The sequence below is a fragment of the Eucalyptus grandis genome, chromosome 10 (assembly GCF_016545825.1).
Source record: "Eucalyptus grandis isolate ANBG69807.140 chromosome 10, ASM1654582v1, whole genome shotgun sequence".
In the NCBI taxonomy this organism is placed as follows: Eukaryota; Viridiplantae; Streptophyta; class Magnoliopsida; order Myrtales; family Myrtaceae; genus Eucalyptus; species Eucalyptus grandis.
The window spans coordinates 14,124,735-14,137,351 of NC_052621.1; the positions used below are offsets into that span (position 1 = coordinate 14,124,735).

Below are 12,617 nucleotides of genomic sequence, written 5' to 3' on the forward strand. Positions count from 1 at the left end.
TTTGGATAGAGAATTACAAAGTAATGCGGATACATCTTCGTGACATGGATTGAAAATCTAAATGAGCTTCTTCATCTTTGCTTATCAAACATTTGATTGGCTGGACTTGGTCGCCATTCAGCCCATTCTGCAGCTGTTCTTATCGCCTCCTGATTATGTTCCGGAGGTCAATTAATATTTCCTTCTCGCCAAGTTGTGAAGAAGGAGGCAAACAATATGCAGGTAGAATCTCTCACTTTGACCTGGGACAAGCTAGAATTGCCCCGCGTAACTATTGGCGAAATAAATTAGCCAATTCAAGGTGAGATTGAGGATCAAGATTCAATGTATGAGAGCTGTATTTACTACTCTTCTTTATTTAAGGAGAATGGATCTCCCCCAATGAGCTAAAAAATATGGGGATTTCTACTTTGCATGTGGGCTTCCATGGAACTTTCTCAATTGACCAAATTACATAAAAAATTTGTTCATCTTTTCCTTTCTTTGTCTCCTCCATCTTCATATTAATGCGCTGTAGTAACTCTAATAATCCAAAGCATCTCTCGATGCTGCTCCTTGCCGAGAAATGCTTCATGTTAAAAGATTCCTCCGAAGTGGTCGCCAGTACAATCATGGAGCGTGAAGGCGTGTGCACTTTTTGAGCATTGCACTATTTCATCACATGAAGGAGTATATGTAGCACCAAGTCCCATTATTTATCGTTTTGTCAGGATATGTGTTTTGCTCCGAACCATCATCCTACACGCACACCGTCGAATACATTCCAGACTGTTCTCCCACAGAGCCAATCGAAATCGACAATTTCCCCACCAGTTCAGCCATCGACATTCCTTCTTGACTTAAAAGCGTGCTCACAAGTCACAACCACCCTCCTAAATCCCTCCCTACTTTTTCTTGGACGCCAAACTAGTGATCCAGTGTGCGTTCTTGAACTACAACCAGGGGCTATCCTCGCTAGCTATAGGTGGTGGAAGGATCGACCCTTGATTAATTCACGATGACACGTACATCTCCTTGCTTGAGCAAGGTGTTCAGGTTCGGGAGGCCTGGTTCTGGAACAGTATGGGCTTCACTACACATCATTGTAATGGCCGCGACCGCCATGATGATGTCTGTGAGTGCAAGCCCACCGGCAGACCCCATCAGATGCACCTCAAGCGGCTGCACCATAACAAATTCCTACGGAACCTTCCCTGACCGAAGCACATGCAAAGCAGGGGCTGCGGCATTTCCAACGTCGGAAGAAGAGCTGGTGTGGGTGGTGGGAAATGCGACGAAGTCCAGGAGGAAGATGAAAGTGGCGACACACTCCTCTCACAGCATACCAAAACTCGTGTGTCCGGACGGGGAGGACGGGCTGCTGGTGAGCACCAAGTACATGAAGAGGATAGTGAGGGTGGACCGGCAAGGGATGAGGATGAGCGTGGAGGGAGGGGTGACTCTGAGGCAGTTGATAGAGGAGGCGGCCAAGGCAGGGATGGCGCTGCCATATGCGCCATACTGGTGGGGTGTGACGGTGGGAGGGATGCTGGGGACGGGGGCGCACGGCAGCTCCTTGTGGGGGAAAGGGAGTGCATTGCACGATTACGTGGAGGCAATGCGAATAGTGAGTCCTGGAAGGCCCGGAGATGGTTACGCCAAGATCAGGACGCTGGATGTGAATAGGAACAGCACTCGTGCAGAGATGGACGCGGTCAAAGTGTCGCTTGGGGTTCTAGGAGTCATCTCCCAGGTACAGTTGCTCTCTGGTCTTTTCTCGTTTGGGTGCTTGTGTGACTACTTTCGTCCCTTCTATTCCTCACTCACATCACAAACCCCTGTGGTGTATATCATGCCCTTTTCTTGTTTCATATGTTCTATGTGGTGAACCTTGATGTCGGGATCTCACTTGGTGATATTTAAGTGAAATTGCAGCTTACTCGTTATTCTACGTACTTTGACCCCATGTATTATTCTGCACTATAATCGGAAGAAATATGTAAATCACAGAAAAGAACAGAATTTTTTTTTGTCGAATAGTAGACAAAGATTCACCTTTTCCACTTGATTAGGGTAACAGCGTGGTGGGTCTAACTATACATTATTGAGTTTTTAGGATTATTTCTTCCTATATTATAAGACGAAATTCAACAAATCTCATTCACTTTTATCATCTTTGAAAATGGTATATATTTTAGGCGCGTGATATTAATTGTGATGTGAAAACTGATGAATGGGTCCTCCACCACAAACATTTTAGGTCCATTCCAACTAAGAATTAAATGAGAACTAACATAAAGGACATTTGAAGTGATTTGGGTCTTTGTAGGAAATTTTCTTTTGTGAAAAAAAAAGAAAGAAAGAAAAACAAGATGACAACGATTTCAATATTTGTATATATAATTGCAGGTAACACTGAAACTGCAACCGCTATTTAAACGATCCTTAACATACTTGATTAAGGATGATTCAGACTTGGAAGAACAGGCAACCAGTTTTGGTAAACAACATGAGTTTGCAGATATTATGTGGTATCCGAGCCAACGGAAGGCAATCTATCGCATTGATGACCGAGTCACTTTCAATGCAGTCGGCAATGGACTCTATGATTTCACCCCATTTCGTTCCACACCTTCTCTCACTTTGGCACTAGTCAGATCTATTGGTAAATAAGTAAAACAGTGTAAGGCTAGGTTTAGTAGTTGATGTAGCTCAACTCTAAACTTTTTTTTTTTAATACTGTTGTGATGCTGCTCTTGCAGAGGAATTGCAAGAGTCCCTAAATGATGCCGAGGGGAAATGCAACAGTGCAAAGCTAGTTTCTTCTACCTTCGAGACCATTGCTTATGGATTGACAAACAACGGTATCGCATCCTAAGTTAACTAATGTAGTTCCATGTCATGGTGTCCCCTATTCGAGAGATTTTGCTCACATTGATTTATATGCACGTTATGATTAGGTATCATCTTCACCGGATATCCAGTAATTGGGTATCACAATAAGCTACAATCGTCAGGAACCTGCCTAGACAGTCCCCAAGATGGTCTGATTACTGCTTGTCCATGGGATCCACGGGTCGAGGGGGAGTTCTTTTACCAAACCACATTTAGCGTCGGACTCTCTATGGTAAAGAACTTCATCAAAGACATTCAACAGCTTATTGTACTTGAGCCTAAAGCATTGTGCGGAGTGGAGCTCTACAATGGCATCCTCATGCGATATGTTACGGCCTCTAGTGCTTACCTGGGCAAGCAAGAGGACGCAGTAGACTTTGATATCACTTACTACAAGAGCAAGGATCCGCTAAGCCCGAGGCTATACGAAGATGTGCTTGAAGAAATAGAACAGATGGCGCTTTTCAAGTATAACGCACTGCCTCACTGGGGGAAGAACAGGAACTTGGCATTTGATGGAGTGATAAAAAAGTATAAAAAAGCCCGAGAATTTTTGAAAGTGAAGGAGATGTATGATCCGCTAGGGCTGTTTTCTAGTGAATGGACAGACCAAGTTCTTGGACTCAAGGAGGGTGTGAGCATAGTTAGGGATGGATGTGCACTTGAGGGATTGTGCATTTGTTCACAAGATGCACACTGCGCACCCAAGAAGGGCTACTATTGCAGATCGGGAAAAGTCTACAAAGAGGCCAAAGTTTGTACTCGAATCAATTCCAAAATGCGGTAAAGACCTGATTTCATCACTCTTAGGTTTCAAGGTGGAACAAAGCTCCTCACAGCTTCATATGGTTGCACTAATTGTGTATCCTGTGTGCTGGTACGGAGATCATGTTGTATTTGAAAGGAGAATGAGATCAAGAAATTAGAATGTCCCGATTGCCATGGGAGGGAACTAATTCAAGATGTACTGTCTTTGCTCTTAACCTAGAGTTACAGTTGCCATAGCATTTTATTGTTCCCATATCTCTATGTATTTAGCAACAATTTATGTGATTTTCTTACGCGGATTGACATGCTTTGTATTGGTGCACAAGTCTTCAACATGTTAGATTAATATACTTATAATTTTGATTCGTTTCAGCTTAAATACCGAATCAAACATATGAAAATTGTTTGGTTTACACTGTAGAGTGATAAAAAAATTAAATCAAAGTAATAATTTGTTTTCATATTTACCGGACTTAAAACCAATTTGTGCTTCAAGCCCGGGCCGAGAGTCCCGTCAAGTCTAATGCCAGCGGGTTGGCTTTGAACAGGCTTTGCGAGGCCCAGCTCACAGCCCCATGAGCGCGATGCTGGAACTAGCCGAGCTCCTCCTCCTCCACCGGCGAGCAGGCTTTGGCATCAGCTCTGTCAACGCCCAGTTTAACCATGCACACGCTTGCTCATGTGTCTCACCCTTCTTTCTTCTCCAGGAGCCTTGACGATTCTCAATCCATGACCATCCCAGATGGCTTGCCACCTCCCCTCCTATCCAGATTTGACTCCGGAGGCGAGCATTCGGCGCTTCATGCCTCTTCCCTTCTCTCGGCTCATCGTCACTCTCCATAAAACATCAGCAGATGATTCCAGTCGAAATAGATTTGCGGTATACCGCAACAAAGATCTTGTCGGGTGCTCATGTAATACGCTTCGCCTACTTAAATACGCCTATTTACACAGTCAATGCACTTGTTTGAATAACACTAGAACAACTAAAAACCCATTTGATATAGCCGTAACACTGCTTATACAAATTTTAGGATCTGTTTGTTTGTAGAAAAACTGTCTTCAAGAAATTATTTTCCAACTTTCCAATATTTTGGTGATGAAAAACTAATCGATTAATGGAAAAGAAAAAAAAAATGTGTTCCTGAAACTGAAAACAACGGGTTTATATTAAAGGAAAACGACTTTTCTTCTTGACAAAAAGAAAGTCATTTTTCTTAAATTATAAAATAAATGAAAACCAGTTGTGTTTTTTCCTTGAAAATGATATGCATAGAATGTATGTTCCTTTATTTCAGTCAAACAAAAGCATCCTTAAAGTTAAAGTAATAGTAATATGACCTTTTAAAAAATTGTTACATGGTGTAGCGATGATTCTCAAAAACATATAGGTAGGCAAGTTCAAAGGTATTGCTAGGAGCGCACGTATTGTAATTGATGGGTTTTTTATAAAACACGTTGGGCCAAGCCAGGTTTGCCTACCCAGTTGGGTCAAACCTGGCCCGTATGAGTAGGGCCCATAAGAGAGAGGAAGGTTATTTTTATGTAAAATAAACTGTTGTATAAAAAGAATATTGAAAGTGAAAAACCGTACATAGGTTGTTCAAGTTGTCACTAGATTTGATTTCATTTCCTATCTGGTGGGCCAGTCATAAATGTCGAAGAAGTAGCTGGTACAATTGGAAATGATTCAACAGCAGGAATTGAAAAGGAGGAGGAAGAGAAGAGAGATATTGAATCTGGTTTCAAACTTGAATTTAAATTGATCGAAAGAATCACCATCAGTCCATTAAAAATTATTGATGGAAACGAATTTCTAAAAATTAATAGATATTGGAACTATCACATACTAAAAATAAACGCAGAAACAAACTCGATGATACATGTAACACTGATTGAAAAGCACGTGATTAAATTTTTTTATATTTTTTAGATACATAAGTTAATGAAAAATATATTACGCTAAGAATATTTAATCTTCACATGATATATTAAGAATCAATTACAAGATAAAGAACCATATTCTCCGGTCCAAAGTCACTAAGTGATCTACCAGAGAAATAAGATATTCCATTCAAAGATGGGAATAGCCTTTGATATTTCCCTTGAATTTAGTAGTTTAAAGTAAAGAGAAGTTTACCTGTTAATATAGCAATAGCTACATTATCATTCCATGTTTTAAAAAGTCAATACTTTACATCAGCCGATGGTTGATTAGACCATTAGATTTCCAACTAAATAATGATTAATTTACCTATACTTCCAATAACGATCAATCAAATGTCTTCTTCTATGTGTTTTCATGGTGTGGAACCGCATGGAAAGTGGAAGCTAAACCCTTTAATACAACTAGAAAATGCTTGAGAGTATTGCAAGGTTATTCTTCGATGATTTATCCTTACTTTCGTACACAATCCCAATGACTATAAGTCCTCTGGGGCACATATAGAAGTCAATTGAGGCCCTACCATGGGCTGACACATCTTCTACCTTTCACCAAGCTTAAAAGTAATAGAGCTCCCGTAATTAGAGAAAAGAAAGGCCTTCGTTCGTCATGAAGCCAAGACCAAAAATTGGGCAGAGTTTCTTTCAAGACTAATTTTAGAGTCCTTCGAGAAAACTTTAGGGCTTTTTGTGAATTATTTTTATGAGCAGAGGAGCAACAATCCATTTTTCCTCTCTTTTTTTTTGTATATTTTAAAGCTACTTTACAAAAAATACGCCTGAGCCAAATGATATTTGCTTAAAGCATGTACATCTTGAGTCAAAGATATTTGGAAAATGCAAAGTCATTTCCCCAAGATTTAACCAAACGTAGTTATAATTAGCACTTGACTGGTTCCAACTTAAATGGAAAGTACTGATGCGCAACGCAGGATCTGCTACTGAAAATGAGCCACTGCTGGGACCTCACTGCTAAGAGCGAGGGCAAACAAACTGCATCGGCATGACTTGTCGTCATATTTATGCCTCACACACACACACACACACGTTTTGTGTGTAAGGATCCGAGAGAAGGGTTCCAGGGATGAATTTGAATCATCAAAACTACATGCCCTTTGTGTCCCAAACCCATTACTGAGCCACATGGGTCCAATACCCAATTTGGCCAAACTTCTCCATCACAAAGGATTTTTCATCACCTTTGTCGACGCTGAGTTCAATTACGCATGGTTACTCAAAGCAGGAGCCGGTAAGTGGCTGAATTCGAGGGGCGGTGATTGCTTTCAGATTTTAACGATCCTGGACGGGCTCGTGCCATTGGATGCCGATGCTACACAAGATCTTGCTGTGCTCTGCGAGGAGGAAGTACATGGCCGCTCCTTTCCCACATCTCGTGTCCAATCTTGTTCATTCAACTTCTAGTACCACTACTGCACAGCTTAGGTGGAAGGCGAAGAAGGCATTTTCCTCTGCTTTCTTGCATCGTTTCTTATGGTTTCATGTCCTTGGCAACATGCCCTGCTGCTGAGAAGTTTGGGTCTCATAAATTTGTGGATTATCCTTGCCTGTGCCTCATGGGGTTCATGCAATTCCGAACCAACAAGAACAGGAACTCTCATACCCCTCCCAGGTGAGTGAACTCATCCATATCATTGATGTTTATTTATACATGCAGTTTGTTTCGTCCACTCCGCTTTACTTTGCACTAAAGACAGCATGCTTTATACCCCTTCGCATTCAAGTTAAAGTGATTCCCCAGGATAAAAGCAAGAAGTATGCCGAAATTTTGGGGTAGATACCCTATTGCAGATGAATCCTCTGTGAGCAATGCCTATTTGGACACCTGCATTGATTCGATCCCTGGTATGAAGAACGTGAGGCTACACGACATGCCAGCTTCTGCCAGATCACAGATCCTGAAGACGCCTCATTCAACCGCTCCATGGAAGTGACCGAGAGAACTCATAAGGCCACAGCAACCCTCATTCACACTTTCGAAGCGCTTGAGCCAGAGGTGTTGAGCGCCCTGTCCTCGCTGACTCCTCAACTGCACACCGTAGGTCCGCCGCATCTACTCCTAAACCAAATTACTTAGAACGACCCATGGAAGCACGTCGAATGCGATCTGCGAAAGCGCACAGTGAATGTGTCCAATGGCTACACTCGAAGAGGTCCAGGTCAGTGCTTTATGTCAATTTTGGGAGCATAGCATCCCTGACTCACCAACAGCTGGTGGAGTTTGCAATAAGACTGGCCAATAGGCCAGATTTGGTGATGAATGCAAGTGGAATGGATGAGTATCTTGAAGAAATTACAAGAGAGGGGGGTTTTCTCTCGGGTTGGTGCCCACAAGAGAAGGTGTTGAAACTCAACCCTCGAAAGCTTGTCGGCTAGAGTGCCAATGCTTCGTTGGCTGTGTATGGCCAACCAATGTAAGCACGTCTGTGATGAGTGGAAGTCTGGGTTGGAGATTGCGAGTGATGTGAAAAGAGAGGAGGTGGAGAGGGCTGCGAGGGAGTTGATGATGGAGGGAAAGCTGGGGAAGAAGATGAAGAAGATGAAGAAGAGGGGCCATGGAAGCGGAAGGAGCTTGCGCGGGAGGCAGCTTGCTCCACTTGGTTCATCCTCCATTAATTTGCACCAGACTGTCTGAGGAAGTTTAGTCCGTAAATAATTAGTTGATGTCATGATGTGAGTTTAGTTTTATAATAAAAGAATTTGTTGAAATCATGCTCGTGGTTTTTTCTATAAAACATGAAATATTAATTTTATATTCGCCACACGAAAATTATATATATTTTCTCTCCATCATTGATAGAAGAATCGGACTTCTAATCAATAAATTATATATATGCTAGTCACCTATAGATATCATTATTTAAGTTTCCATACTAGTAACGTTTATATTTATAATCCACCAATCAAACACATGGATCCAAGATAGAAAAAAAATGAGGGAAAAACATCAATAATTTTGGTGCCATGAATAATTCAATTAATCATTCTATTAAGAGATTGCATGTCTAGGAATCTCTTCAATATATAATGTCAAGAAAACCTATCATTTTGCCAGCTGTTAGTTATTAGGTAAAGATATAATTGTATCAATTTGGATATCCCATCTTTATTTTATATATAAATTATCTATTTGATCTTCAAGTTGCCTATCCAATTAACAATTTTTTTCAAGCACTTCTAGAACACGGAAGTGGGATTTCCATTTGCAACTCCAATCAAATATCCGTGAATAGATTAGTCGAAAATCCGTGTAATATGAACATAAATGACATTTTGGGGTTAATCATGAATAAATTGATCGTGTAAGTTGTGCTGTACTCAAAGCCCGTCACGTCCGTCACTGTGGATGCAATGCAAGTACGTAATTATATCAATGTCCACAGAAGCAATTATTAATTATATAGAGTTTGGACACATCATATACGAATCCTTAACCCCTGTGATCATTTCACGATTAATAAAGATGATGTAAAAAAGCATGATTAGTTAGTTTGTCTTGTCGAGAAAGCGAAGAGCTTGACAGGGACGTATTCCCTCCTCATTTATCCTTTCTTCGATCCTGGATAAATCCATTCGGAACGTGGTCTTCTGCAACCTTCGGCTCGAGATTCCACGTCAATTACGTCTCTCATGAACAATCCAGAAACCGAATTTCCATTTCTGGTTTCTTTCTCTCTTTTTGTTGTGGGCCGTACCGCATAACCAATAGCAATAATGACTACGAGAAAAATTATCCAAATCATCATAAATTTATTTATATTAAACATTTCAAATGTGTAAATTAAATGAGTTTATAATATTTTTTTATTTTATCAATTGAGTCCATCCAATTAGATTCATCAAAAACTCATTAGTCATAGACACTCTTTGGAAATATTCATGTCATGTCGAATACTCCGATACGTGTCCAACACTCGATCAATAAGTGTTAAAAATCTCGACACCTACTCGCTCAGTTCGGAAATCTAACATGTAAGTTCGGAATTTTGACACGTAATTCTAACACGCATAAGGTTAATTTTAAAAATTTCAATAAATAATGAATCAAAATGTAAATATATAAATAATAAAAATAATAAATGAAAAAAAAAAAAATTAGTATTCTCTTATTTTCTGATTCTCACTCACTTCCTATAACACACATTCACCCCATGTTTGTTTTTTTTTCTCTTTTTTCCCAATACGCTCTAACATGCAAGTCTAGAAATGTGGATTGCTTGTTTTTTCCTCCAAGTTTTATGGATTATTGAATATGATTGAATTTGATAATGATTGTGTGACAATTTTTAATGTACTGTGAAAATAATAGTTTATTTTAAACCATTACAAAATAAATCACAAATAATTATAAATTATTATAGGACTCACTTATTCAAAAATTTGTAACTCACAATATAATGTTATTCTCACAACATCCCAACAACTATTATGCTAGTAAAACATTTTGTCAAATTGAAATAACGAATGATTTTAACAAACGGTTAATTGATGTTTTTAATTTAAATTTATTCTAGGCTCTTTTTTCATTATTTATTTATTCGTGAATTTGAATCAAATTAATCATTAAAATGATATTTTATCATGTATATATATAAATATACATTTAATATACAATATGTTCCAACGTATTAAAATTTTCTATTTTTTAAGAAATGATATGTCGACGTGTCATGTCGTATTACGTGTCATACGTTGATGTCAATGCTATTTAGGTCATAGGTGAAAGTTAACAAGGTCACAAGGCCCTTGTCATGCGCATGGCCCTTGCCCAGATTTGGTGAGGGCTTCACGCCCCTTGCTTGTGTTCGATGATGGACGGCCGACAACCCTCACCGAACTTGATAGAAAAAAAAAAAAAAGATAAAATAAATAAATAATCAATCTAAAAATATATGAAAAATTATCCATACCAACGTCAACTGTCTTAGCCTACTAAAAAAGAAAAAAATCAACCCTCTTACAAGACACCATCAATATCCAGGTCAGCAATTTTCGACTAAAATTACCAAGCAAACTCAATTAACAAAAAGCAAAAAAGAAATTTAACATTCAATTGACACAATTGAAAGATTTAAAATTACATTGGTACTAGTATAATAGGTTTAGGAGACTATCCTCCTAATGAAGCTAAATTAAGATTCATCTAATAAGGATTGAGTTTTCATTCTTTATATGTTAGGACTTTTGTTACCATATTTTACTTATTTTTGGGCCTATTCTCACCATCCGGCCTAATTAGATCTCCTTTAGAGATGCTCTTCAAAACCTTGTTAAGCAGCCGTAAGAGCGAACTCGATTTCACATATACTTAATTCCTTGATAATTTGCTACTTACGGTGATTGTCCAACATGGGAATGCCTTTCCAAAAAAGTTTGGAGAAAAAACCCATTTTCAATATCGGATCAATCATCACATCAGGACAATGTCATGACTTAAATGTGCAAATCAACTAGGCATGGAAGACACCGAGAAAGGCGAAACGAGTTTGCAAACGTAGAGCAGAAACAGGGATACGAAAATCGATCAGAACCCCCAATAACACATGAATGCTGCGTTTGGACGAGGAAAGAAAGGAAGAGAAAAGGCGAGGGGGAAATACGAGAGGATCTCAAAAATGCGGTGGCGTGTTTGTCTTTGGAAGGAGTCTGGGATTCGCTGTTCTCTCGTCAAACATGGCGGTACACATCTAGACCATTCCTGATTCGTCCAATTTATATATATTTTCCGTGAATGGAGAAGATCACAGATTCACAGCCACTCTCTGTGTAGGAGCAATGAATGGCATTTATAATTTGACGGGTCAACCCCCAAACCCCAAAAGCCAACAACCAGTCCGACCTTTCCTCATTACATCCTCATAAAAAGTCCCCAACATCACGAGTTTTCCAGGGTTCTTCTCATTTCCCTACCTCCTCTGCAATTTCCAGATCCCCCATCATCGCTCCCTCATCCTCAGGCACCCCCGTCTCGGGCTTCCTCTGGACCCTGGAAATCTGTCAGATGGTGTTGCAGTTGTTCTTCACCGTGGCCTTCTCGGCGGTGCCCCTCACGCTGTACGTGCCCCCGATCAGGAGCTTGAATCTGTTCGTGGAGACGATGGAGGACCTGCTGCGAGAGTCGAGGACCTACACCCACCGTGTCTATCCTCGCGTTCGCCATGCCTGGGTCCGCATGGTCGACTGCCTTCTCTGTAGTACGGCCTGAGCCCGATCCTCCACCCCCGGTTCTCTTGTAAATTTCTTCTTCTTTTTTCTTTTTTTTCTTTTTTTCCCTTATTACTTTAGCTTCTTTTTTTCTTGGCTTTGGATTTTGGGTAGGATGTTATATAGATGTTGGAGGGAACTGAGAGAGGCTGTTCTTGGTGGTGGTGCTTTCGCTTTTCTTTTTGGGTTTGCGGGATGATTGTCATCGTGTTCATACGATTCAAGAAATCATGAATAGAGAGCTTTTCAAGGCATATAATACTATATCTGGTCTATCTTTCTTGCTGCTTCTCGTTCTTTTTCAATCTATATCTGGGAGAGCGGATTGGATCATTTGTCTCCAGAGATCATTTCCGGTCAATTTCGCTCAAGGGTCGTCAATCTTTATCACCAGAGGAGCTGTCCAGATTGATGTAGATAAATGGGCAACTATCTGAGAGTCTGAGTTCTGCAACACTTGCGACTGCATGTGTGGCTTGATCTTTTACTTTTCTTAAACAAAGCAAATTCCAGAATGGAATTCGGAAAATCATGGCAAAGAAGGGAAATTGCTTTTGGTGTGGTTCGCAATCCTGACGATCTTCACAACACCCCAGAAGAACCGATATTCACTAGTCACTTTTAACAGTTTCTTTCCCTCTCTTGCAAAAACATTTTGATGGAGCGGCAGAGGAACGGCGGTTTTGTAAATTGCCCACTTTCTAGTCAGCATTCGGTTCGTCATCACCCCGAATATCTATCTGGGACGCGAAAGAAGACATAAGAGAGACAAAATATGCCAAGAAATCATCGGATAAGGCCGGTACAAA

General features: G+C 40.2%; 1 protein-coding gene across 1 annotated transcript; it reads left to right on the forward strand.

Annotated features, from left to right (window-relative positions):
- The first annotated feature begins 938 nt into the window (after positions 1-938).
- Positions 939-3,804, forward strand: LOC104421946 (probable L-gulonolactone oxidase 6). Its single transcript, XM_010034126.3, has 4 exons — positions 939-1,732; positions 2,389-2,644; positions 2,742-2,843; positions 2,940-3,804. Exons 1-4 carry the CDS (start codon positions 998-1,000, stop codon positions 3,659-3,661), a joined length of 1,815 nt encoding a protein of 604 aa, XP_010032428.2. The 5' UTR covers positions 939-997; the 3' UTR covers positions 3,662-3,804.
- The last annotated feature ends 8,813 nt before the right edge of the window (positions 3,805-12,617 follow it).